Source organism: Nycticebus coucang, chromosome 10 (assembly GCF_027406575.1).
Source record: "Nycticebus coucang isolate mNycCou1 chromosome 10, mNycCou1.pri, whole genome shotgun sequence".
NCBI lineage: Eukaryota > Metazoa > Chordata > Mammalia > Primates > Lorisidae > Nycticebus > Nycticebus coucang.
In genome coordinates, this window is record NC_069789.1 from 3,031,948 (window position 1) to 3,059,825 (window position 27,878).

A 27,878-nucleotide genomic window follows, 5' to 3' on the forward strand; every position below is an offset into this window, starting at 1 on the left:
GTATTCTGCAGGTAAGCTGAATGCCAGGTTATTTTTCTGGACAGTTTGCTCTTCTGCCTCAATGTGAATGACAGAAGCTCTAATGATTTTTCAGTACTGATCTGACAGCTGGTTCATGGGACCACACTGATAAATGGAATTTATCAGCCATTCAGGTCATTCTTACTTGATGAAGGGTCTGTTATCCTCATAGCTACAGAGTGCATAGACATAAAGACAAGAACACCAACATTAGCATTTTATGACAAAGAATTTCATACGAAAAATATTCTCCTGGTTCCCAAAGGCCTCTGTCTCCCACCTCCCTAGAAGGAATCATAACCCTTTATATCCAAAAGTAAATCCAAAAATGACCATGAGAACTTAAATAACAAGGAAAAAACCCAATTTTATAATATTGCAATATCCCTTATGAGACTCAAAAATTCCATTTTTTTCATCCTGTGCTCATATTACTTATGACTTGACAGAGACATTTATTTCCTGGAGATCACATTTCTCTGGAGAATGAGAAATTTTATGAGCAATGTGGAAAAGGCTTGGGGGCATGCTTAAAATGACAGATTTCGTGTCATCTCAAGGTATCCTAATTCCGTAATATGAGTAGGTAAGAGTACTTAATTACAGACAGTATGTGTCTAAGTAATTGTAACTTGCAGATGACTGACCTGAGTTAAATCTTAATATTACAACTCTTTAAAAATAACCAGTGTTGACTATTTTAAAACTCCTCTTCATGTACTGAGAAAAAAAAAGAATAATGTTTTTTTTTTTTTTATTTTTTTTTATTGTTGGGGATTCATTGAGGGTACAATAAGCCAGTTACACTGATTGCAATTGTTAGGTAAAGCAGCATCTTCTTATTGTCACTTATATTTACTAATTTATTTAGTATCATTTTGATCATTTAAGATCCCAGTACCAAATTAGTAAAGCTTAGCTAGAAAACACTTTGGATCATATTTTTACAAACAATTTCTGCTCAGAGAATTGTGACAGAACCAAAAAGGAAGGGAAGTTGTCCGCTCTTTTTTCTTCCCTCTTGCCAAAGACGATGGAGATGCTTGTGTTATGAATACACAAAAAAAGCTCTGAGAAGGTCCCAACCGTGATACATTTTTCATAAAGAGACCCACTGATAAAAACTCGCTCTCCAGAATGGCGGAATAGTAAAGAATGATATTTGAAGCCAGTTTTCCTGGGTCACCCACTTTCTAGCCACATATTTTATCTTAGGCAAAAATTAATTCATGTGTGGTTGGGTCAGTTCACATGCCTATGAAACAGTGATAATTACAATGTAAGTTTCTAGTCATAATAAAAGGATTTGTTATGTGCAGAACGCCTACTACATAACGTGTTCAATATATATCATATATTCATTATATACTATCTATTATTAATGTGTGTATTAAACTATTTAAAGTCAACATTTGAAATAGAAAGTTTTTCACCCAAAGAATAGAATGGCAAGCACAAACTCTGACTAGCTAAAATTCATTTGAGGATGTTTCCAGAATGACATTATGCATTAAAAGAGATATGACTGAAATAAGTTAGTAGACGGAGCAGAGAGGACTAGAACTGTGAGTCCAAGTGGTGATGACTAGTCACCTGTGGGTACTGAGATTTAAAATGAAATAAAATGTAAAATTCCGTTCCTTAGCCACAGTAGTCACATCACCAATACCCCAAAGCTTCACGAGCAAGGAGCTCCCACACTGAGCAGGGTAGTTCAGACACGTTTCTGTCATCACAGAAAATTCTATAGGACAATACTGCATTGGAACAGGGAGTTTGAAGCCAAGAAGTAAAATTTCAAGTGATATTCCGATAATGCCATGGATGTGTGAAAGGCAAAGAGAAGATTGGTAAGAACTGATGATATGCAGCCATTGTAACACACGTCTAGAAAGAAAGTCCTACCCTTACATTAACATCAGCAGGTTGTAAGACGTACCACGGTGTCAACCCTGTTCTGTGCATCACATTCCCTGCGATGCTAAGTTCACGACTGCAATAACTCTTTCTACCTTAATTTGTACTAAAAAATGTCGAAGAAAGTTACAGGTCAGCACCCAGAAATACATGCAAAAATGCTCTACAAATTGTATTAAGCAACACAAATGCTTTTAAAAGACATTTCATTGTGTGTATTCAGGTATATACCATGACGCTATGGAATACACAGAGACAGTAAAAAGGTTACTGCCGTGAAGCTAATTCACGTATCCATCATCCCACATCGTGACTCATCCGATGTTTTGTTTATTTGCTTTCAAGGCAAAAACAGCTAAAATCTACTCACGTAGCACGATCCTGTGTCTACTTCAATTTTAACACTTGTAGTCTGTATGCTGCGCATTAGATACCCAGAGTTGTTCAACCTCCATATCTGCTATTTTGTATTATCTAACCTCCCCAGTCCCACAGTCACAGTTTTGGTCTCCACCTCTACATAAATGTTTTTAAAAATTAAAATATAAGGCCAGGTGCAGTGGCTCACACTGTAATCCTAGCACTCGGGGAAGTCAAGGTGGGTGGACTGTTTGAGCTCAGGACTCGGAGACCCAAGCAAGACTAAGACCTTGTCTCTATTAAAAGTAGAAAAACATGAGCTGGGCATTGTGGCTGGTGCCTGTAGTCCCAGCTGCTCAGGAGGCTGAGGCAGGAGGCTCTCCTAAACCCAGAAATTTGAGGTTGCTGTGAGCTATGATGACACCATTGCACTCCAGCCTGGGGCAACAGAGTGAGACTCTGTCTCAAAAAATAAGTAAAAAAATAGTAGAGATACAAAGCTTGTATTATAACTTCCTAACTGACATGTTTTAACTTTAACTTGAAATAGCAAAAGAGAGAAATATCAGGGTGAAATTTAGCAGTTTTTGTTGGCAATTGTGAGGTCCACTAACAAAGATGAACGTAATTTCAGCTTCACTTACATATTAATAGTTTGCTTCAACTCAAGTGTTGAAGGAGTGTCTAAAGGATGTGAACAGAAGTGAACTGTGACATTTGGGGGTTTTGCCAGTTGGAGGATTGGAACTTGTGTCCCCTTAACTATTTGTTCCCTGTCTTTGGCTGGGAGAAAGTGATGGTAGTGTCTTAGACACCAAAACAGAAGCTTGATGTTGATGTGCACCCAATGTAATAGATTTGGACTACAATGTCCAGACTCTCATATAACAGAGTTTAAGCCACTATATCTCAGAGTATTTTTTACAAGTGGCTTAGCTTGTAAAATAATTAATAAAGCATTTAATTTTATCTCCAGATTGATATAAACAATATACAAAAATTTAAAGTATAAACATCACTAAAGATTAGCTACAACGTCTCAGTGCCTGACAAAATATGTCAGATATTTTATTGACTTAGATAATTAAGTTTAACAATTATTCTCTTATCTCTGATCATCACAGAAACGAAAGTCAAAACCAACCTGAGATATCACCTGACCCCCGTGAGATCAGCCCACATCACAAAGTCCCAAAGCAGCAGATGCTGACGCAGATGTGGAGAGAAGGGAACACTTTTTACAGTTAGTGGACAGCAAACTAATGCAACCTCTTTGGAAGGAAGTATGGAAACTCTTCAAAGAACTCAAATTTGACCTCCCATTTAATCCTGTAATCCCATTACTAGGCATCTACCCAGAAGGGAAAAAAAAAAAAATCATTTCATCATACGGACATTTGCACTAGATTGTTTATTGTGGGTCAATTTACAATCACCAACAGGTGAAAACAGCCTAAATGCCCACCAACTCAGGAACGGATCTGTGGTATAAGTACACCACAGAATACTATTCAGCCATAAAAAAATAAGGAGACTTTACATCTTTTGTATTAACCTGGATGGAGTTGGAACATATTTTTCTTAGTAAAGTATTCCAAGAATGGAAAAGCATGAATCCAATGTACTCAATCATAACACGAAGCCAGTGGATGATGTAATACCCACACAAGAGAAAAACTCAGTTCAATTCAAGTTGGCGGAAAGGGGGAACGAGAAAGCGGGAAGTGGAAGGAAGGAGAGAGATTGATCTGCTCCCAGTTAATGGGCCACCACAAGAGAGACTCTACCCCCCAAAATGCAAACATTGTAACCTGGTTGTTTGTAACCTCACAGCAAGCTGAAAAACAAAAAAACAAAAGAAACAAACACAGAAAAGTTCTCTGCCAAATACAAATTAAATGGATGGTAATGTCACCAACAGTTAAGGTGGCAAAACTATATGCTGTTATTTTTATTTATTTTTTTTATTTTAAAAAGCAAATCTACACAATTAGTTTCTAAAACTGAGGTTTTTTATTTTGATTTAGCATTGAAGGTCCATTTAAACAAAATCTCACTTCAGATTATATGACTAAAACACTCACTACAATTATTATGATTTTTCAAAAATTTGCATGCGCACAGGCCTAAAATGTCCTTGTCAGATAGATGTTAATAAGAACTTATAGGGTTAGCTCATAATTTAGAGGTATTGACTTATTAAAACATTAAGGAAAATATGTCATACATATAATTTTTAAGACAAATGAGAAAAGACTCTCTTCATTGAAGTCCATTTTTATTTTGTCAAATATTTTGCTATTATTTTATTTTTACTAATGTCCAAAACTTTTATTTAAATTTTGATGTCAAGTTGGTGGGCACAATGGCTCATGCCTATAATTCCAGCACTTGGAAGGCCAGGGCAGGTGGATTGCCTGAGCTCATGAGTTCGAGACCAGCCTGAGCCAGAGCGAGACCTCATTTCTAAAAAATAGCCGGGCATTGTGGAAAGCGCCTGTAGTCCCATCTACTTGGGAGGCTGAGGCCAGAGGGTCGCTTGAGCCCAAGAATTTGAGGTTGCTATGGACTGTGATGCCATGACACTCTACTGAGGGTGACGAAGTGAGCTTCTGTCTCAAACAAAATTTTTTTTTGATGTCATAAAATTATCTTAAAAGTTAACATTAGAATTGATCAGAATTTGTAGGGGTCTCTGCATAAATTGGCAATAATTATTCATATAATCTATAAACAAGGCACACAAAAGTGCTTTTAAAATAAATTTTCATGGAGGCTTAGCTCAAAGCACATTTTAAAGAAGACATATTTCATAATCAAAATGTTACGTTATGATGTAAAAACTCATGTTATTGGAATAGACAGATGAGGAATGAACAGAAGTAAGACAATGGCTAGTTTTGAACTCCTGAGCTCAAGCAAGCCACTGGGCGTGGCCTCCCGGATGCTGGGATTACAGGTGTGAGCAACCGCTCTAGGCCTCTGACATTTATATTTAAAGAACCTCAGTTTATACACTTCCATTTCCTTTTAGTTGATTGGGTTAGACGTAATAAGTGCTATGGATTTTCACATTCTGAATTGAAAAGAGGGTATATCTAGATTCCTAATAAACTATATTATAAAAACTCAGCATTCTTTGGTTTACCTTAGAAACCTAAAGTTACTCCATCCATACATTGTGTCTTTAGCATTGAAAATAATGGCAATGTTTCATTAAATGCAATGATTGATCATAAGGTAAAGAATAAAAGTCATAAATCCCATGTGAACTGTTCATGAAAATTCATTAAGAGATAGAAGTTCTAGAATTACATAAATTAATTTTTTCTATATGACTTTTTGAAATTTGAACCTTTGAATAGGAAAAATAAAATAAATATCTCTATAGAGAAATGTTTATTTCTCCCTAATTGCTTTTATCTTGTACTTAATGAAAACTGTTGTTGTAGACACATTTTAAGATCCATACAATATTATTAATAAGTTGACATCTTTCATTATCATTAAAATGTTCAGTATTTCCTGACTGACAATTAGAGACCTGGGTGGCACCTGTCGCTCAATGAGTAGGGCGCCGGCCCCATATACTGAGGGTGGCAGGTTCAAACCTGACCCTGGCCAAACTGCAACAAAAAAATAGCTGGGCATTGTGGTGGGCATCTGTACTCCCAGCTACTCGGGAGGCTGAGGCAGGAGAATGACCTAAGCCCACAGCTGTGAGCTGTGACGTCATGGCACTCTACTGAGGGCCACAAAGTGAGACTCTGTCTCAAAAAAAAAAAAAAAAAAGATAATTGGAGACCCAATGATTTTTAGACTTAGAGTTGGTCTTACAGTTCAATAATTTTTTAGAACTTGTGACTACAGAACTGATAACAATAGGTCATTGTTATGTAAAGAGATAAGTAATTTTTGCAGTCTATAACACACTGTTAGGATTTCTTTTTTTCAACTTAGAGGATGCACAAACTTTTAATTTAAGTAAAATAAATCAGAGAATTAACTCTTTGTCATCAAAATGTTCCCTGAGAGGTTGAATTTCTGACCTCCTCTTTCTCTGGCATATGGTAGCATCACCTCTTTTTAAACAATTTGCCGCAGAAACATTCATCATATCACTTTTTGAATAAATAGCTTATTCTAAACTGCTTATAAGATCAACTAAAACACAAGAAAAGCATCAGTGAGTATTTAAAATTCCTCTGTACTACTGATTCCTAAATGGGATTAAGGAAGGTCCTGGGCACAGGAGGAAGCTGACAGGCTTTATTTAACTTTGGAGGAAATATGTCCTTTGTAAGCTTCCTTTTACTCGTCTCCACAATAAATAAAATAATCTCTCTGACATCTTTTCAGAGTTGAATAGACCTAAGGAAAGAATAGTGTAAGGCCCTTAGAAGGTTATAAATCAGTAAGAGCTTCTAAAGTACACTTCAAATTCTTTAATTTGTCATTCATGTAGAACTGTGAAAGTTTATTGTAATTTTTTCTGTTAAAGAATTTGAAAAAAAAAATGCCTCTACACAGCTAGTGCACAGAGCTACTATGGGGCGGGAAGGACACCTGATTAGTGACTCAAGATCTTTTCTCATTTCTGCGCTTCCTACAGAAGCCCAGTTAGACATAACTGCTTTTAAGTAAAATTATTACTGGGATTTTAAATATAATCTTCTATGTCAATGAAAAAAATAAGTTAAAATGTTATAGAAAATGTAAGCAACATAATAAATAAATCCAATTTTGTAGATACATAGAAAGCTCCAAATCTCAGCACAACAAATCTTAAACACGTTTTAAACCAAAACCATTTAATCCTTGATCAAATACTAGGAATCGATATCAAGCTGAGTGCATTCTCTGATGATAATAAAGTTAAATTAGATATCGATGATTAATAAAATGTACATATAGGCAGATGAACAGACATATGAAGGCTATGTCGCAAAAAAGCGTCCAGGCTTACGGCATTTTACAAATAAGTTGCATACAATACTGGAATAATAATAGTCCTTAATAAAAGTTGGGTTTAAACAAATAAACAAAAAGCATTTATGAATCTACTATAATTTACTGGGTAAGAATGGTTTAAGAAAACAAAAAATACATTTTAAAAACCTTTACTTAAGACCTTAGCTAAAAGTACTAAATAACTTGCTAACAAAATATAAGGTACATAAACATGATGAATTAAGATTTACCCCAGAATGGTAAAAAGAGTTTAATCCATCTATCATGTCACTTACCACATGGAGAGTCTAATGGAAAAAAATTTCCAGGCAAATGAAGAAAAACTATTTAATGAAATGTAATATTTTTCATGAAAATCCAACATAACTAAGAAAACTGGGACGATAGTTCCTAGTTTCCTTGGCTCGGTGGAATTATTTACTTTTTTTCAAATCCACAGTAAACATCATATTTAATAGAAAAACTTTAAAATACACATATTTTTCATATTGGAACCAAAACAAGGATGTAGGCTCCTCTGCTCAGCAAAGTACTTGTGGTCTGACCAAATAAGACAAGAAAAAAAAAAAAATTAACTGGTTCTAGGATTGGATGTACAGAGGTAATTTTAAAATTATTGTTTGACTATGGTGTGATCATTTCCATATAAAAGGAACTGAGAGAAAGATTATTGGAAAATTCATAGAATTCAATACGTTTGCCAGATAGAAGATCAACATGTGATAATCAATATCATTCTCCTATTCATCATAACAAAGTAGAAAGTCAAAGAGAAATTAGCTATTTTCGTAACAGTAACACACAGAATTTAGACAGGAATTAACCTAGCAAAGAATGAATGGACCGTAATGGAAATCTGAAAGGATCTAGAATGACAGTGACCATCACAATGAAATGTGACCCTTGCAGTTACACCTTGGTATACGTCACAGATCGATTCATATCCAATATTATCAATCTGAAAAGGCTATAAAAGGATATAATGGAATATTACAAGACATGAAGAGAAATGGAATGATATGGCTTAACTGTGTGAAGACATCAGCTCTCCCCATGCAATTTATGCATTTCAGACAATTCTAATTAAAATAAGAGGACGAGTATTAGAAAAAGTTTGAGAACTGATTCTAAAATGCATTCAAAGGAATAATAAAAGTCCACAAGTAGCAAAGAATTCTGTAACAGATGGTCAAACAGAGAGGAGCCCCCCACCTGATATCAACCAACGTCTGGTAAGAATGTGGTATTGGGAGAGGTCAGTCAAGTTTATCCACACAGCAGGAGACGAGAGGACAGAAACACAAGTTAAAAGAGGACAGTGTGACAACACAAATCTGCAGAGAAAAGGAGGTGGTACTCTGTGAACGATGTCGTCAACTTGCCTCGTTACATAAAGAACACGAAATGTTCTCCAAAGAGATTAACCAGCTTCATGGGAATCGTAAAACTCTAAGACAAGTAAAAGATAGAACAGAAAATAAACTGAATAAATTTTTTTGAAATACTTTAAAAGAATTTCTGCTAAAAGACCTCAGAAGCATATATCATAGATGAAAATACTGTTGGTTTAAATTTATATGTTATAAATAATATATTTATATATTTGTAACAAAGGAAAAAATTAGCCGAGAGGTGGCAGTTGGGAAGAAGGTATTTGCAAGGAGAAAAGCATCCAAAATGTGTACAAAGGGTCAGCAAGTGAAAAAGAACAGGAAAGCTAACAGAAAAAAAAATAAATAAATGAAAGGAAACAAAACCTGTTTTTAAAAGGATAGAAAATCTAGTAGAAAAAAAAAAAAGAAAATCTAGTAGAAACCAAGGGGTATTATAATTTTTCTTGAAGAGTCCAGTGAGTATTAAGTCAGATGCTGCATTATGTCACATTAATAAAATGTACTGAATGGGAGATGTGGAAATTTTAGACAAATTTCTACAACTAATCAAGCAAGGAGCAGAAAATTCAGTGAAGGCAGAAAAACTGCAGACCTGCAATGGCTCTATTACCAAAAAAAGGTCACCTTCCTATCGCATCTTGGTAGGTGTAATATATTATTATACAATATTATCAATACTTTTGCAAACAGATGATTACTTCCTATGCTCGTGGGTTATTTTCTTATTCTCATCATCAAATATTTTTAAATTATAGCCTTGGAGGGTCAGTCTCAGTTCTGAAACAGAGAGGATTTTTGTGTTGGCACTTTGAAGTTTCTACTTGAAAAAAATCAGCGCTGACAGGCAGCAGTCCAGAGCACTGGAGAATGCAAACTCAAATAGCATGTTTATGAGAGTGCCAGGGCCTTTGATGACAGACTTTTAAAAATACATAACTGAATGTAGTGGAAAACCCAACAACAATTGGGACTCAGCCAAGAGAAAATTGGATTAGGAAGTTTTCAAGTGAGGACTGAAAAGCTTAAGATGTTCACAGTCTGCAGCCGTGTCTGCAGGCCCTCACCAGGCTGAGGCGCTGTCCGCACCTGCTTCTCAGGCTGAGGCGCTGTCCGCACCTGCTCACCAGGCTGAGGCCCTGTGCGCACCTGCTCACCAGGCTGAGGCCCTGTCCGCACCTGCTTCTCAGGCTGAGGTCCTGTCCGCACCTGCTCACCAGGCTGAGGCCCTGTGCGCACCTGCTCACCAGGCTGAGGCCCTGTGCGCACCTGCTCACCAGGCTGAGGCCCTGTCCGCACCTGCTTCTCAGGCTGAGGTCCTGTCCGCACCTGCTCACCAGGCTGAGGCCCTGTGCGCACCTGCTCACCAGGCTGAGGCCCTGTGCGCACCTGCTCACCAGACTGAGGCCCTGTCCGCACCTGCTTCTCAGGCTGAGGTCCTGTCCGCACCTGCTCACCAGGCTGAGGCCCTGTGCGCACCTGCTCACCAGGCTGAGGCCCTGTGCGCACCTGCTCACCAGGCTGAGGCCCTGTCCGCACCTGCTCACCAGGCTGAGGCCCTGTCCGCACCTGCTCACCAGGCTGAGGCCCTGTCCGCACCTGCTCAACAGGCTGAGGCCCTGTGCGCACCTGCTCACCAGGCTGAGGCGCTCTCCACGCACTTTAATTACAAATCCAGTGATTTAACACAGCCTTTTATTTTCAGTAACTCACTTCAGTAACTCACTTCCAGCACTTTTACAAAGAGGTACAGAAAAAATATCATTTTATAACAAAGTCACTCTCCCCGTGGAAACTACTCTTGAAAAGCAGAAGTGTGGCGGCCTCTGCTGCTTCACTGTTTTTGCTCAGGTGGAATTAGGGACACCCATCATCACCCCAGATATAGTGATAAATTCGGCAATCCATTTTTGTTCCCCATTAACCATTATGAGGATTAATTTAATCAGTGATCATCTGTAGCATCTTCAGACAAATAGCATTTGTCTCTTTTTATGAATTGGGGTAAAATTAAATAACCTTAGCCATAATTCTTAAGACTATGGATCACGGTATTTTTTGAAATTCGCAGAGAATATGTGTTTCAGCAAACCGAAGCTTCAGTAGTGCTCCCACCCACGGATGGGGAATTTCCTGCAGCAAATGACTGGGGTTCTGCTGCCCCAGATGGACAGCGACTGCAAAGAGACAGCGAGGAAGGAGTTTACGGTAAAATGAAGAGAGGTTGACGCAGGTTATTCCTTCTACTGGCATTTTTGTAGATCCCTAATCCAATCTCATGTTCTATCACCCCCCTCCATTACATCCTGCCTTTTGGAACTTACAGTTCAAAATTGACAAAATTCCTTATTTCCTAAGCTTTGAGTTGTTTCTCCTTCTTAGTGCTTTAAGTACAACTGTCCTCTGCTGCCAGCGCTTTCCTGGAGCAGCACACAGACTTGAGTTCCTGGTCCTTTCGCATCTCTGAGGCGGTGAAAGTGCCGTTGCCCGTTCATGGCTTCAACACTGGAAAAGCTCCCGGCCGTGTGGCTGCACCTGCCATGGCGTATTCCCCGCCACCTTCTATCCCTTGTGGTTTTTATCCACTGACACCCCAGACCACCGCTTCTGTCTCTCCACCTGTTGGTACACACCACCTTGACATGTTGAGACTTTCCACCTTGACCAGCCCAGAACCTGTGACCTCTTACTTTTTAAACCCTTTCTCTTCTCTCTCTCTTTTTTTTTTTTGCAGTTTTTGGCCGGGTCTGGGTGTGAACCCACCACCTCCAGCATATGGGGCCAGCACCCTACTCCTTTGAGCCACAGGCACCACCAACCCTTTCTCTTCTTTAATGATTTGAAAACACTTCAAGTATTGGGGTAGTTGAAAACTGCTGGAAGGAAAAAACAAAATCCAATATTACCAGTACGTTCTAAATCCTGGCAACATTTCCTTGTTGCCAAATTTAGAACATATTATATTCCAAAAAGTAGAAGGGAAGAGGAGAGAGAGGGGAGGGGAGGGGGGATATGGGAGGAGAGAGGGTATTGGAGGGACCTCACCTAATGTGCACGATGCAATGGTACGTTTCAAAACTATTAAGAAATGAGTATAATTGTGATGGATGTGTTACTTAGTTCAATGTAAGCATTCCACATTGTATATCGAAGCAGTACCCTAAACCCCATAAATGCATCAATGTACAAAGTTATGATTTAATAACAAATAATTTAAAAATATAAATAAAAAAAAATCATGGGGCATTCAAAAAATAAAATTGCCTAAAAAATAAAAAATAAAGCCTTTTAGGACTGCAATAAAATTAGGTGTCAGGATGGCTAAGTGGTCTAAAGCGCCAGACTCAAGGACTGCAATAAAATTACATTTGTCTAAAAATAAATAAATAAATACATTCCTGGCAACAAATCTCCAGTGGCACTTAGCAACGTCTGACATGCCAGGGCCACCTCCCCAGGACATATGCCTTCCCGCTGTCCATAGAGAATATTTCCTCTTTCCTCAACCTGAAATGTCTCTCCCACTGCAACTTCCCCAGTTGAGTAGCACCAGTTTCTGTGAACAAAGGAAGCAAAGTGACAGCTCTGAGTGAATTGGTAAACAACTGCCACCCTCTTACCGAGCTCCTGCACCCATCTGCAGCCATGCCTCCCTAGAGTTTTGGGTTCCCTGACGTGACATTTTCAAGTTTACTTCATTGACTTTTCTGGGTCATCTTTATCAGAACAACATGCTTCGGTTTGTTTCATTCACTAATTCACTTTAAATACTAATACCTCTGAAATGTCTTCTCTGATCCTCACTAGATGGCTGAGACATGAAGCCTCCTGATAACAGGATTTTGCTAGCCAGATTATATACTTCATATTTTCAAATATTCAGATTATCACAGGTTTGAAGCACAAGGCCCTTAAGATCACTGTACTTCAGTCAGTATCAGGATGTAAAGCTTCCTGAGTGTCTGTAAGTGACCTGAACTGATGTCTGCTGAAATAAAAATCTCTGAAAATTAAACACATCTTAATATATTTACAGCTAGGCATGATGATAAGACAAAGTGTTTGATGATGGTTAAGGAAATAGACACAAACACCAGATGGTTGGAATCCTGATTCTGCGGTTAACTAGCTGTGAGGTCTTGAAGTGAGTTAATTCACCTCTCAGAAACCTGAAAGGATATTGCAAAGATTAAGTGAATTGACGTATGTAAAGACTTAGAACAGTAACTAGCACATAGTAAAATTTGAATAAATTAGGTATCCTAATTGTTATTTGGCACACTTTTTCCAAATAGGCACAACACTTAAAATCTCAGATTAGTGTTGGCTCAAGTGCAGCAATTAGAGTTGATATGAAAGGAGAACCAGGGACAACTTGGCCTTGATTTCAGTATCTATGACTAAATTCTTCCTAGAAATGTATGTCTCAAAAAAAAAAAAAAAGCAAAGTAATTTTACCTTACATTACTCACAAAAATTTGCTTTAAGTATCTCCAAGAAGCTTTTGAAATTAAAGCTTGGATTAAATTTGGAAGACATATGTCATTCAGCCAAATATTTATTCAAACTCTTGCATATTTTAAAAATCAGAAAATTTGGTCAATTTTCACACAAACTTACATACAATAATCACTATACTAAATAAATCCCCCAATTTGAAATAAGTTGTTTCATTTTAAAGAAAGTCACATTGGAAAAAATATACTGGTTGTTTCTGGTTAATAGCCAAAGCAAACTCTTATGTTATTATTATTTTTTTTTGGCTGCCTCCGGTATATGGGGCTGGCGCCCTACTCCTTTGAGCCATAGGCGCCACCCCAAATATTGTTATTAATGAGATTTCATGTGTGTCACTCAGCCTTTGGAAGAAATCATACTTAACACTCTGAAGAATTGAGTTTAAGTTATAATTGGGTAAAACTGGCTTATGTTTTTTAAAGAAACAATGTGCTCAGAAATCATTAGAAAATCATTTGATAGAGTTTAAGATACACTACATCCCAAAATATGGCATCCTGACCTTTGAGCAGCTCGCGATAGCTCTCTAACCTCCCTTCCCTCTTACAGCAGACCACAAAAAACCCCTGAACTTACTCTTTGAAGCAGGTCATAAAATCTTTATCCCAGAGGTCCCGTAGGAATCGATACATCCAGAATCCCCTTCCTTGTACAATTGTTGATGAGCTGAAACCATATTATCTTAAATAGGCTAAAAAGTTTATGAAGTTATTTTAGGATATTTTCAAGTTTTACCTACAGTGCATGAAATTTGATTTTTGCCAGCTTGGACTAAATAAGATATTTCTGAGTATATGTGCCTGTGTTTTGTATCTTTATTCAGAAGTTTAAGATCAAAGGGAAATAGATAGAAATTGGCTTCTACAAGTGAACAAAAAAGATAACAAGAGTTAGTTTTAAAAATTTTACCCCCAAATCATAACTAGATTCTCTCCACTAATTTTTTAAAGGCTATAAATAAGAGGCAATTTTAAACACGAGAGTGAGTCTTATTCTCACAAAGAATTTGGAAACAGATGAATTATAATAATTAAACGTTCCCGTTTTCATAACACTTCATTAAATTTTCATTATATAGATATATTGACAGAGCATATTAATAATAGAATATTAAACTTGATTTTTTACAACTTTTTCTGAGCTTAGAAATATAGAAGGATGATCCTTTCAGGAAAACGGTGTTCTTAGATTGCTCTTTCACTAATATGTTTTTGAACATAAAGTAGGGCAAGGAACTTCTAATAAAATATTTTTGTGAGAGTACTATATGTTCAATAATATACCAACTTCTAAAAACTCCAGAGTACAACATTGCTTCTCCTGATTCTTGGCGTAGAGGTCCTAAAGGGGATTTCCTGAGTGTCTTCTGTAAACTAATGCGACGACTCGGGGTGTGTAGGTGTGTTTCTGCGGGTGGTGGGGGTAGCAGCTTCAGGCTTGGGGCTGGTCTTCAGAAAGACGAAGCTACCATGAAAAGGTTACTATTTGCAGCCCACTTCCCTCCCTTCAACTACACCCCCCTTCCCATTAATGAAATCACCAGGAAGGATAAGGGGATAGAAAGTGAGTTCAATGGCCAGAGACCAGTGTTTTCATCAATCGTACCTACATACATAATGAAACCCCATGAAAACTCCCAAACAATGGCTGTTTGGGTTGATGAGTGTAACTATGAGCCTGGGAGTGCAGTGTCCAGGAGAAGATGTGGACATTCAGACCTCCTCCCCACACCTCACCCTGTGTTTCTCTTCCATTTGGCATTTTCTGAGTTGTGTTCTTTATGATAAACCTGTACTCACAGTAGACCACGTTTTAAGTTCCACAAGTTGTTCTCAGAATTATGGAACATGAGGGGTGGTCATGGGAACCCCTGAGTTTGCAGATGGCTGGGCAGTGTGTGTGCTGCCCGGGTACTACACTTGTCCCTGATGCCTGAAGTGGAGGTGGGCTGGAGGGACCCAGCCCTTCACTTGGTGGGGTCCATGCTGACTCTGGGAGTTAAGTTAGAACTAGATTAAATGTTGGACACCCAGTTACTGCCTCTGATTCCTAAAGGACAGGTGGGCTAAAGGGTCCATGCCCTTCACTTGGTGGGGTCCCTGCTGACTCTTGGAGTTAAGTCAGAACTAGATTAAATGTTGGACACCCAGTTACTGTTGGAGCAGTGGTGGATGTACGGAAAAATGACGCGTATCTGGTGTCGGAAGTGGTTTCAGAAAACACCACTCAAGTGCATAGAAAAGAACATTGTAGATTACACATAATCCTAACACTAAAAGGTTATCAGTAGTAACTTTCCCAGCACATTTTCACTTAGTCTATTTTTTCTGTAGATACAACCATTTATTTCTGAAGAATAACAAAGAATGTTCATTTTGTATCCCCAAAGGTACATTAACTATTCTATAAAGTATGACTTATAAAAACTTTTTAATATATGATATATTTCATTTTTAGGAAGATCGCTAAATAAATGATTCTTTTTAAGGTACGTGTACCTTACTATTGTTTAAGGAAAAAAAAATGTTGCTTAGGTAATTTTTAGTTTAGGTAATTTTATTTGTGATTCATTTTTCTCCAAATCATGTGACTTATTTTATTTCTTAAATTCACGAAATTACACAAATGTTATTAAATGTTTGACTTGTTGATAAAGTCTTTGGACAGTACGTTTTCTATGTTTTTTTTTTTTTTTTTTTTTATTGTTGTTGCAGTTTGGCCGGGGCCAGGCTCGAACAGGCCACCCTGGGTATATGGGGCTGGCACCCTACTCCTTGAGCCACAGGTGCCACCCCAGTTCGTTTTCTAGAAGGCATATACTCTCATGTGTTAAGTAAGGATGGGGATACATTGCCTTAGGCAATTTCATCATTGCGTTGACCCCATAAGAGTGTGTGTTCTCACACAAACCTAGAGGATCCAGTCTGCTACATACCTAGGCTATATGCAATATCTTACTGCTCCTAAGCTATCAGCCTGAGTGGTATGTTACTGTACTGTATACTGTGAGAAACTATAACACAGTGGTTAAGTATCTGTGCATCTTACAAGGGTACCTGTGAAATTTACTAGGTGTAGAATATAAATGTCTTAACACAATAACAAGAAAATGCTGTGAAGGCTATGTTAACCAGTGTGATGAAAACATTTCAAATTGTATATAAAACCAGCACATTGTACCCCATGATTGCATTAATGTACACACCTATGATTTAATAAAAATAAATAAACATATGTAAACACAAAAAGTACAGTAAGAACACAGTATTATAGTATGAAATAGTAGGTAATAGTACAGGACATAACCTTATGGGACTAGCGTCATATATGCAGCCCACTAGTGACTATATGTCTAAACACGCATGTATGCCCCTTCATACACATAGACATAAAATAGATTTTATAATCAGAATATCAATATCGTAAGTAGTATATATTAATATAATGGCAAAACAAATTTTATTGATTTATTTATTTTTTTAGAGACAGAGTCTTACTATGTCACCCTTGTAGAGTGCTGTAGTATCACAGCTCACAGCAACCTCCGTCTCTTGGGCTTAGGTGATTCTCTTGCCTCAGCCTCCTGAGTAGCTGGCACTATAGGCCATAATGCCCGGCTATTTTTTGTTTGTTTGTTTGTTTGTTTGCAGTTTGGCTGGGGCCAGGTTTGAACTCTCCACCCTTGGTATACAGGGCTGGTACCCTACCAACTGAGCCACAGGCACTGCCGGTAAAAACAATTTTAAAACAATCTCATAATCATGTTGTATTTTTCAAGATTATATAAATTTGCTTTCCATAGAGTTGGGTGTTTCCGGACACACTGAATATGTAGCATTTATAAATTATGATAATTTATTGCATTTCTCTGAAGTAAAACATCTGCTGGTTGGTCAATGGGTTAGCAGATCTCCGTGATCATTTCATTACATCCAGGAATAACTCATCTTCGCGCTTCGTCTCTGACGGTGATTTTCAGCCAGTGTGCCACGAAAATTTTTAAAGATCTTTCATTAAGTTATTTTCAAAAGAAGTTCAAAGCACCGTAAGTAGATTCTTTTTTTTTAATCTTCTTTTTAATTAACACAATTTAAGTGTGCCACAGAAGTTGAACCATAGGTTCAAGTGTGTCATGAAATAAGAAAGGGTGATTAACATCATCAACTAAGAAGATGAACTGACCAGAGGGGCTCCCGGGAGAAAGGATGACATGTCAAGGTTCCCTAAGGGTTGACCAGATGTTTGGACCATGATTGAGGGTCTCCAAAGATGGATCAATCCGAAAAGGTAGAAAAACCACAAAGTGGAGGTATCATGGAGGCCTTGATAGAGGGGACGTTCACGCTGGAAGCAACAGGTCCCTCCTTCATAGTAAAAATCACACCAGGTCATGACATTTACAAATAACATGGCAACCCCCAGAAATAGACTTACAGGAACAGAAAAGGGAAGAATTCACAATTTGAGGAATTCTTCACCCCTTTCCCAAGAAAAACCATGAATATTTCCCCCTAACATAAAATTAGGGAACCACATAAAATGAGAAATGTTGAAGTCAGGGTCTCCTCCCTGGGGGAGGCTCACACCTGCCTGCTCTGCTAATTCACTCTGTGGACTCAGTGACTATTCCGCAGTTCTGGGAACCGAGAACCTGGGAATACGAGGACCAGGCACCTGTCTCCACACCTAATACTTGCCCTTCTCTCTGTGGGGGAAACTATGGTCTTAGGGATAACTACTTCAGATTAATTCAGAGGACTAAACTCTCCCACAGTCTGGGAGACAAAAGTAATCTGAGTCTAAACCCAATGTAAAGAAGAAAAGGGCTGCTGAACTTTCATCTTTTCATTATTAAGAAGACATTTTTTCTAGCCGGGCGTTGTGGTGGGCGCCTGTAGTCCCAGCTACTCGGGAGGCTGAGGCAAGAGAATTGCTTAAGCCCAGGAGTTGGAGGTTGCTGTGAGCTGTGTGAGGCCACGGCACTCTACCGAGGGCCATAAAGTGAGACTCTGTCTCTACAAAAAAAAAGAAGACATTTTTTCCTCAAGTAGTTTTTCAGTCTTTCTTATCCATAGAGATCAACGGACCCTCCTACATTTGACATAAACCTAATTATATGGGAAAAGTAAAACTATAATTTTACTTCAAGATCGAGTATTAAGAGTTCCAATGTGGGGCGGCGCCTGTGGCTCAAGGAGTAGGGCGCCGGTCCCATATGCCGGAGGTGGCAGGTTCAAACCTAGCCCCGGCCAAAAAAAAAAAAAGAAAAGACTTCCAATGTGCTTATGATGGGCTTCATCCTTCAAACTGGTTTCCACAAATGTCAGCCCCCAGTCTATACAGTACGCTGAACACAGTTCTGTATAAAACACTGATTCCTAGGGGCAGCGCCTGTGGCTCAAAGGAGTAAGGCACCAGCCACCTATACTGGAGGTGGTGAGTTCAAACCCTGCCCCCGCCAAAAAACAAACAACAACAACAAAACACTGATTCCTAGAACAATCATATAGTAAATTTAATGCATTTCAAAGAAAAAGCCTAAAAAAGAGAGCAGTCCTTTTGCCTTCACAAAATTGAAAAGGCTTAAACTTTAACAACAATACCAATGTTTAAGATAGGGACCAGAAACATAAAACCTCGCAAAGAACAAACGAAGACAAATTTGAAGTTCGTTTTTCAAAGAAGTGCTTGTGAAATGCTTTCAAACGCTAAAAGCAAGATAAACAGCAAAGGGCTAACTGCTCCCCTAGGAAGGTCTCCACTTGTTTGAAGCACCTCTAGAGGTGGCCTAACGCCACGCACAGCTGCAAACAGTGCCCTGTGGACCCCTCACTCTTCACATACACTTGGGTAATGGATGACAAGGTTCTAGCACATTCTTGTGATATTGAAACAGAGACCAAGGGAATAGAGGGAGACTGAGAAAATGGGTTAATAGAAAATGATATTTGTTTTCAAAATTCTCTTTAAAAACTATTCTATGTTATTGTAATAAATTAAATAGATTAAATCTATTATTGGCTCTAATTCAAAGAACTCAAGTGTTCATCATACATAAAGGCACCGGGGAGTATATTTGATTTGAAAGATTCGGCAAAACACATCTTCAGCGCAATGTGTAGACCTAATAGTTTTCTTAAAAGAGAGGTGATAAATTTTAAACACAGCAACTCTAAATATTCAAAATCATTACATATATATGTGAAATTTTCAGTTTAATAATTTTGGTGATGAAATATAAACTATGAATAAAATAAATTATATACAAATATAGGCTATTTTTAAGTTTGCATGGACTATTTTGAGCTTCTTTCTTTCTTTCTTTCTTTCTTTCTTTTTTTTTTTGAGATAGAGCCTCAAGCTGTCACCCTGGGTAGAGTGCTGTGACATCACAGCTCACAGCAACCTCCAACTCCTGGGCTCAAGTGATTCTCCTGCCTCCCTCTCAAGTAATTGGGATTATAGGCACCCACCACAATGCCTGGCTATTTTTTGGTTGCAGCCATCATTGTTGTTTGGCAGGCCCAGGCTGGATTCAAACCCGCCAGTTCACGTGTATGTGGCTGGCACCTTAGACCACAGGCACAGAGCCTTGAGCTTCTTTCTTATAAACTTAAATCACCATTTCAATTTTCTTTTTTTATCAGTAGCTAATATTTTAAGAAGAATAAAAAAGTCCTAAAACTATTTTCCTCAAAGCTCATCCAAAGAACTCTGCAATTGATGAACATTTTTATTAACTGTGACACAGATTTATTGTTCTCATAAAGGCTCAAACTGTTTTTAGCTTATTGCTCTGACTATAGTATAAAGATGAGATAATTTAGAAAAGTAGGCTATATATATTTATATATGCACTAATATAGATATATTAACATGATTTATTAATGCATCTAGACATATCTACTATGTATTATATAATGTCTTTATATATTAATATGAAGAAAAAATTACAGCATTACAACCTTCTGTGATATTGTTGTATTTTTTAAAATTCTGTCCATTTGTTTTTCTGTCTTTGGTTTTTTGGAATCCAACTACCTTTAACATGGGACGCTATTGTATTCCTAATCAAGTTGAGTATAATTCTTATTTAATTGTTTTTGCCAACTTTTAGAAACACAGCCCTCAAAGTAAAGGTTGCCTTCTTAAGAAAAAAAAATAATAAGTTATTATGGATCCTGGTGAAATATTTTTATATTCATTCCCAAAGCTATTTAGAAGCCTTCTCATATTTCTTTATGTACAGGAGGAGTCCAAGTTCACTGAGGGCCCTTTTCATTTTCCTCTAGAATTAACAACAGAACTTTCTATTTATTAATCAAATGAGCATTCCACCCCTGTAGCCAACTTCTTCATAACAGGTTAAGTTTGGCTTATCAAGAGAAAGGATCAGATCATGTATAATCGTTACTGATACTACATAGTAAACAAAACCCATTAAATTCTAATGGGATTTTGATAGCAACTGAGCTAAGATTCACCATGGAAAACTTAAAGACCTAAGGGCAGCAGGGTATTTCCACATAAAGTGGTTAAAAATAATCAAACACTCCTGCCTGTGCACCAAATTATATGCCATTTGCTTTACATATATGATTATATTCAATTATCACAAAATGCCATAAAATAGATACAATTAATCCCAATTTAGAGGAGAAACTGAAATCCAGAGCCCTGATGTAACTATGTGTTTGCTGACCCATCTATGTGTTTGCTGACCCATCCCTCTCTTTAAAGAGAGACCAGAAACCAGAAAATATGACTAGGCAAAATTAGAAGTCTGCCTGCAAAAGTCTGTCCCTGGGAAAGGGTAAAAGGAAGGAAAGCCTGGGAGATTCCACATTCTCCCTACATAGGCACCAATTTTCTCCCCTAGGCCTCAAGAATGACTCCCTTTTCTTCCTCAAAATAACTTGTGATATTATTAAGCAAATTTCTTCGAAATAATTTGTTACTCAACATTTTTCAATAATAGAAGAAGTGAGTGATTATAGAAACTACCCATTTGTATTTCACAGGTAAATGTCAAGAGTGCTCCAAAGGCCCTTTGCAAATTAAAGTTTTACATGTCATAATACTTCAGCCATAAGTTAATTTTGTGCTGGGAACAATTCAATAATAGCTTTATTCATATTTACCTATATTATTTTTTAATTAGGTTAGATTTTGCTATGATTATTATAAACTCCCAATTTCAATCTGCCAGAAACTCAACCAGAAATTTCAAATGATTGAAATTACTTCTTTCTTGTAAGTATAATTGCTTGTTTTGATGAAAAAGAGACAAAAGCGAGTAGGCAAGCAGCAAATAGACGTGTACTATTTAGTTTTAATTAGCTTTTTAGTTAAATCTGAGAAATCGGCATACCTCATTTCCTTTGTAATCGTGTTATCTCTAGGACTTCCCTGTGTTCCCCCCCACCCCCCAGGGATCGTCATTACTATGGTAATAAGCTGGCCAAATCGATGTTCTGAGTTAACCCCCAAAGGAGTTTACTATGATGACTCTGAATGAAACTTGGAATTTAAAAATAGTTCATTTGGGGGAGGCACCTGTGGCTCAAAGGAGTAGGGCACTCGCGCCGTATACTGGAGGTGAAGTGTTCAAACCCAGCCCCAGCCAAGAACTGAAATAAAATAAAATAAAATAAAGTAGTTCATTTTTAAGATAATAAAATAATAACATTAATTAGAATAAACAGAATTCAGCTGGGCAGAGAGATAAGGAAGAAAAAAATCAGTCGAGAAAAGACATGAGGCAAAAGAGAGAAAACTTGGAGAGGCCAGATCGTCACGAGGGATAAAACGAAGCTGAAGGAAGAAAAGGGCAACTGGATCCCATGGCGTCGGGGAGTCTGGACTTAGTTTAAGAATAATGGGATCTTTCCAACAGTTTCAGCTGAACATCTCATGGTGGAATTTAAGTTTTTCAAGAACTCTCCCTAGCTGGCAACGGCAGGAATAAGAATGGAGAGGACGGGTTGACAAGTTTAGGGGACAACGGCAGTGACCACAGAAGAGGACGGTGGCTTACGGGAAGTGGCAGCAATGAATATGGGGAAAAGAAAACACAATTTAGACCAAGGACATAAAGGTGTGAGAAAAAACATGTATAATAAAAGGAACAAATATTTCATAAATGAACGAACAAACTGCGTTAGAAAGACACTGATTTCTAAAAGGCCTTATTGGTGGTTTTTTTTTCCCCTTAATAAATTGAGTTCAGTAGCTAGTCTTGTTCACAATTTTATAAAAATTAAAAACAATCAAGTAAAACATATTAACTGTTATTCCCTACTCCAAGTACTCAAAAAAAAAAATTTTTTTTTTTCCAGATAGATGACATGGACGCCTTTGAAGCCAACACTTACATCACCCTTGCCATTTCAAAATACATATTATACAGATTTTACAGATTTTTGTTCAAAAAAAAGGGATGTCAGATTCTATGTTTGTTTTCCTTACTATTCAAAGTCATTATTACTCTTAAGTCTTTTCTTTATCAATTATGCCCTGCCAATTTCTTTATGATTAGTTTCAAATGATATATTTCAACTAAAATAAAACTTCCTTCAGGTTCTTGAAAGTACTAAAGAATATTTTCTTTAGACGCTTTCTTATTACCCCTCTTGCGCACGTCCCCTCATCCTGCAGAAGCTCGTCCTTCCTGCTTCACTGAGCCGAGTGGGTAGAAATCCCTCAATTCCATGTCCTTCCCTGGTTCAGCCAACTTATCTGTATCACACCTGTCCCTACTTATTCTGTCCAGGCTCAGTGGAAAAGGGTCCTCCTTTCTGGCTTCTTGTAGCCTAATGGAAAAGTCTCTTCCCTAGTGTAGGGAGTAGAAATCATCTAACATTGTTCTGAATGTCCTTACACATCCTCAGGTCATAACTACAACAACATTACTTTTTCCTACATTCTTACTTTCCCCGTCACATCCATATTCCATAGTCTTCCATCCTAAAACTATCCTCTACCCTCTCTCACAACTACGTAATTTCTCTCCTTGCCTTACTGAATTTTTTGAAAAGCATCATGAAAGGCTATTTATATTCCTCTGCTCATTTGAAAAAAAAGATTCAGCAAGGTTAAACACTTTCCAAAGAGTACATTCTAGAAAGCAGTTTAGTTAGAATTCAAATCAAGATATTCTCATTGAAGGCTTTGTTGTAACAGGAAGCTTGGTGGCAACGACGTCGCTCCATGTAATTAATTGTTTTCCTAATCAGTAAGATCATAGTGATTCAAACCCCGGCTGGGCACGGTGGTTCATGACTGTCATCCTAGCACTCTGGGAGGCCAAGGCAGGAGGAGTGCTTGAGCTCAGGAACTTGAAACCAGCCTGAGTGAGAGTGAGACCCTATCTCCACTAATAATAGAAAAACTAAATTGATCTCTGATAAACAGTCTAATGCAAATGTTCTTATGATAAAAAGATGTTTTTTTTTTTCTTCTAGGTAGATGCCTAGTAATGGGAATGCAGGATCACGGGATGCAATCAGTATAACCTAATTCTTTTACCCTCGATGAGTCCCAAACAATTAAAAAAAAAAAATAAGGGATAAAAAATGTTTTAGAAAATAAATGGCAGATAAAAAAGAAAGAAAGGAAGAAAGGGAGAAAGGGAGAAAGAAAGAAAGAAAGAAAGAAAGAAAGAAAGAAAGAAAGAAAGAAAGAAAGAAAGAAAGAAAGAAAGAAAGAAAGAAAGAAAGAAAGAAAGAAAGAAAGAAAGAAAGAAAGAAAGAAAGAAAAGAAAAAAATCAGTAGCACATACAAGTCAAAGTTGACCAATAAATAAAGAAAGAAAGAGGAAAATAAAAGAAAAAAGAAAAGAAAAGAAAGAAAGAAAGAGGAAAAGAAAAAAGAAAAGAAAGGAAGGAAGGAAGGAAGGAAGGAATGAAGGAAAGAAAGAAAGAAAGAAAAAGAAAATTAGGAGGCATGGTGGCGGGCTGTGGAGGTGAGCCCAAGAATTTGAAGATGCTGTTTACTATGACAGCACAGCACTCTACTCAGGGTGACAAAGTAAGACTCTGTTTCAACAAATGTAAAAAATAAAAATAATGATTCAATCTACACTACCTAAAGAAATACATATGAACTGTAGGTGAACAAAGTCATCTTAAAATACTATGTAAAAGTTATAAAGTTAGTGGTAAGCAAAAGTCTACTTTTGCTGAAAAGGACAGAAAAGTTTAAAAATTGCCTAAAAAGTATATTTGAAGAATAGGGCAAAGAATAAACTTTTTCCTAATTTTTAACCTGGTAAAAGGTGTTACATAAAGTTTTATTCATTTATTTCTGAGAGTATTTTAAATACATAACATAAAGAATAAAGTATTATTGGTGTATTTTATATTAAGAATGATGCATATAGTAATTTATACTAAAGTGTACACGTGACAAATATATTTCATGTGCCTGCTTAATTTATCTCAATTCAATTTCATCAGGTGTACATGGTCTAAGGAACTAACACCATATTTTACAAGAACTGCTTTATTACACATATTTCAATTTTATAGTGACTATTATCTTAATAGTCATTATATTAATAGTAAGAATTACACAAGGCTACTTTAACTCATTGTAAATGATGACTAGTTTCCTCCACTATATTTTGTTTTTCTAGTACCTTGGCTATTCTGTTTATTTAACTTAGATAAATGATCGCTCCAACAAAGTTAATTTGTTAATGTCAATATGCCTTTGGCACTAAGGTCTCTAATATGTACATTACTTTATCCTGATAATATTTGTCGAGTGCCTACTGTGGGCCAGGAAGATGTCCTGAATGTAGAAAGATGGAATGTGGGTGACACAGGTGCAATCTGAGGTAGTTCAAGGAGAAAATCAGCAGCACATACAAGTCAAAGTTGACCTCATGAAACTTCTGAAAGTACATTCATTTCAATAAACATTTTTGAACAATTTAAAACACAGCCTTTGCAAATGACGTGAGGATGCGGTTTCGTGTATCATCTGGGTTTAAGACCAAGGTGCATCTCAACATTACTGTCCTTCTCAAATGCCATATGCCCTAAGGGAACAATACAGTTTTTAATTATATCAAGTAATGCAACTATATTTCTTTTCAGAAAGTGTAAATTAGTTTCTCTTTTGCCTGTATAGAGTACTAACTATTAGTGTTGAAAAGTAAAGTATTTTCATATTCTGGATGGTAAAGCTTTCTGAGCATACAAACACAGAATTTGAGTCAAAGAACAAACTTTGAAAGTTAAAAGACGACCAAATAGAGACGTCTGGAGAGATTTACCTCCAGATGGTTAAGTGTTAGTATATCAAACGGAGTATAAAACTTTCAGCCAGGCCAGGTGCACAGTGGGCTTATGCATGTCATCCTAGCACTCTGGGAGGTTGAGGAGGGAGGATTGCCTGAACTCAGGAATTGGAGACCAGCCTGAGCAAGAGAGAAACCCTGTCTCAACCAAAAATAGAAAAATTAGATCGTTTGACACATTTTCATCACTCCACAACAGATAAGGGATATGGACATTCTTCCTACTGTGATTCATAATTCTCATCTACCACCTGGCTGTTAAGACAATGTCACATATTGGTCCCCACTTCTGATACCAATTTCTCGATGATAGAGGGCGAAAGATCTAACTCTTGTCACAAAAAGACAGCAAAATATATTGACTTGGAGAATAAAGAAGTTTCACTCTGTCAAAAAAAAAAAAAAATAGAAAAATTAGCCTGGCATTGTAGCAGGTGCCTGTAGTCCTGCTACTCAGAAAGCTGAGGCGGGAGGATTATCCGTTGAGCTCAAGAGTTTGAGGCTGCAGTGAGCTCAGCTGATGCCAGGGCACTATACCCAGAAGGGCAACAGAGTGAGACTCAGCCTCAAAAAACTGAGTCTCCCTCGGTGGTGATGTGGTGGTGACATGGTGGTGATAGAGTGAGACTCAGTCTCAAAAAACAAACAAACAAAATGTGTTAGCCGTGTATTTGTATACAAAGTATCTGTGTGTATTAGGTAAGTTTCTTTACTGAGCAGGGCAGTTGTATAACATAATTTCAGAGTTCCTCTTCTATAATTTAAAATCCCACTTTTAGTACATGTAATACACCCATTTAGCCTTAACCATGTTGCTCTGAAGGGTGAGATGGAGTGTGAGGAACTCATGTGGTTGTTGCTCTAAGAAATACCAATGTGTCCCAATCCAGAAACCTTGCATTTATTTACAGGACAAAATAAAAACTTAAAAATTTTTCAAATAGTCAGGAGAAAAAAGTAACCTTGAAGACAGAACTTTCAGATCAAGTCGCCTCAATAGTCAATAAGTGATCTTATCTGGCAAAGAATACACTCAGCTTCTTTATCATTTTCTCCTAATATTCAGACACAATCAAAAGTAAAGGTAGTTTAGACCATAAATGTAAGATAACCCAGGGAAAACAAAAATAAAAATCACTTACTTGATATTATCAAGACAGCCTGATTCTGGTTTCAAGATGGCAGTGTGATGGAACATTTTATATAAAGCAATCCCGAGGAAGATTACATTAAGCTGGAAAGAAAAAGGTAATGTTATGTAGCATAATTGGGGAATAGGAAAAAAAAAAAAAGCAAGTCTATTCTCTGTAACAGATGAGTTGTTCTGGGAAATTAGCTCTCACTACACTTCTAAAGGAATTGGATCAGAGATGACTGCCTAATGTTTAGTAAAGGCAAAAAGCCAGTTTTGGGAATTGGGATACCACGGGGTTACAAAGCAGCGCTCTGCCAAATCGTATGAATACAAAATCAACTGCAGTTGGAATGATGCTATGGAAATTTTGAAACAACTCAAAGTCCAGTATATTAAAAAAAAAAAAATAAAAATAAGAAACAATCATTTTTCTTGGTATGTAGCTATTTCTACCCTCTGAACATCAGTCCAGACTTATCACTTAGGAATACATTTTCAAATAGTACATCAGAAAAGCAGAAATACTAACATCAATACATTTTTGAAGAACTAGTTTAAAAAGATTGTAAAATGCTGGTTAAGTTCTGATATGACAAGGAGCTAGGATTAAAGTAGAGGAAATCTCCAATGTTATTATTCTGTCTCTAGGACCAGAAAGAACCTATGATTTAAAGCAAAACAAAATGAAAAGGTCCAGTTAAATTCTATATACTACGTGTATGTAAACTGTATAGTAAACCACGTATTGAATTGTCCTTTGCTACCTGATTAATTTATAATTTTCACTCTCTTGACTGAGTGGGATCGTACCCTGAAAAGCCCCATTAACAGTCTCTCAATTATACAAGTTCACAATCTGTTATCAATCATCTCCAAATTGGACAAGTTTGAAAGTGTTTAAAACAGTGAGTTTTTTTTTTTTTCTTTTCATTTATTCAGTAGCCAAAGATCTATCCAGAACTAAATTTGGTGGGGAATCCAAATTTGAATTGATGTAAGATTACTCATTGTCTTTATTCTACGTGTTATTTTTTTTTCCTGATGAAATCTTGCTGTTATTTGTTCACAGAGTGCTGCCCAGTCCCTCCTAAGAGTCCTGCACAAGGTGTTTGATCCCCCACTAGGGGTATTACATGTAAACGACACACTGTGTGTGTCATAGCACCATCCCCAGGCTCGAAAATTCTCTAAATTAAAAAATACACCTGCTCCCAAGGATTTCAGATAAGAAATTATAGATCTATATTCTACTTAAAATCAA

The 27,878-nt window shown here is 37.2% G+C and overlaps 1 protein-coding gene across 7 annotated transcripts in view; it reads right to left on the reverse strand.

Moving 5' to 3' along the window:
- The window catches only part of ADGRL3 (adhesion G protein-coupled receptor L3), a 784,489-nt gene that overhangs the window by 46,525 nt on the left and 710,086 nt on the right, over window positions 1-27,878 (reverse strand). For 5 of the 7 annotated variants that reach the window (XM_053607089.1, XM_053607085.1, XM_053607088.1 and 2 more), the window contains one exon: window positions 26,625-26,716. In XM_053607089.1, coding sequence (XP_053463064.1) covers window positions 26,625-26,716 — 92 coding nt within the window. Of the gene's footprint in view, window positions 1-166; window positions 194-26,624; window positions 26,717-27,878 lie in introns of all 7 variants that reach the window. The other 2 variants (XM_053607086.1, XM_053607083.1) reach the window with 1 other exon arrangement.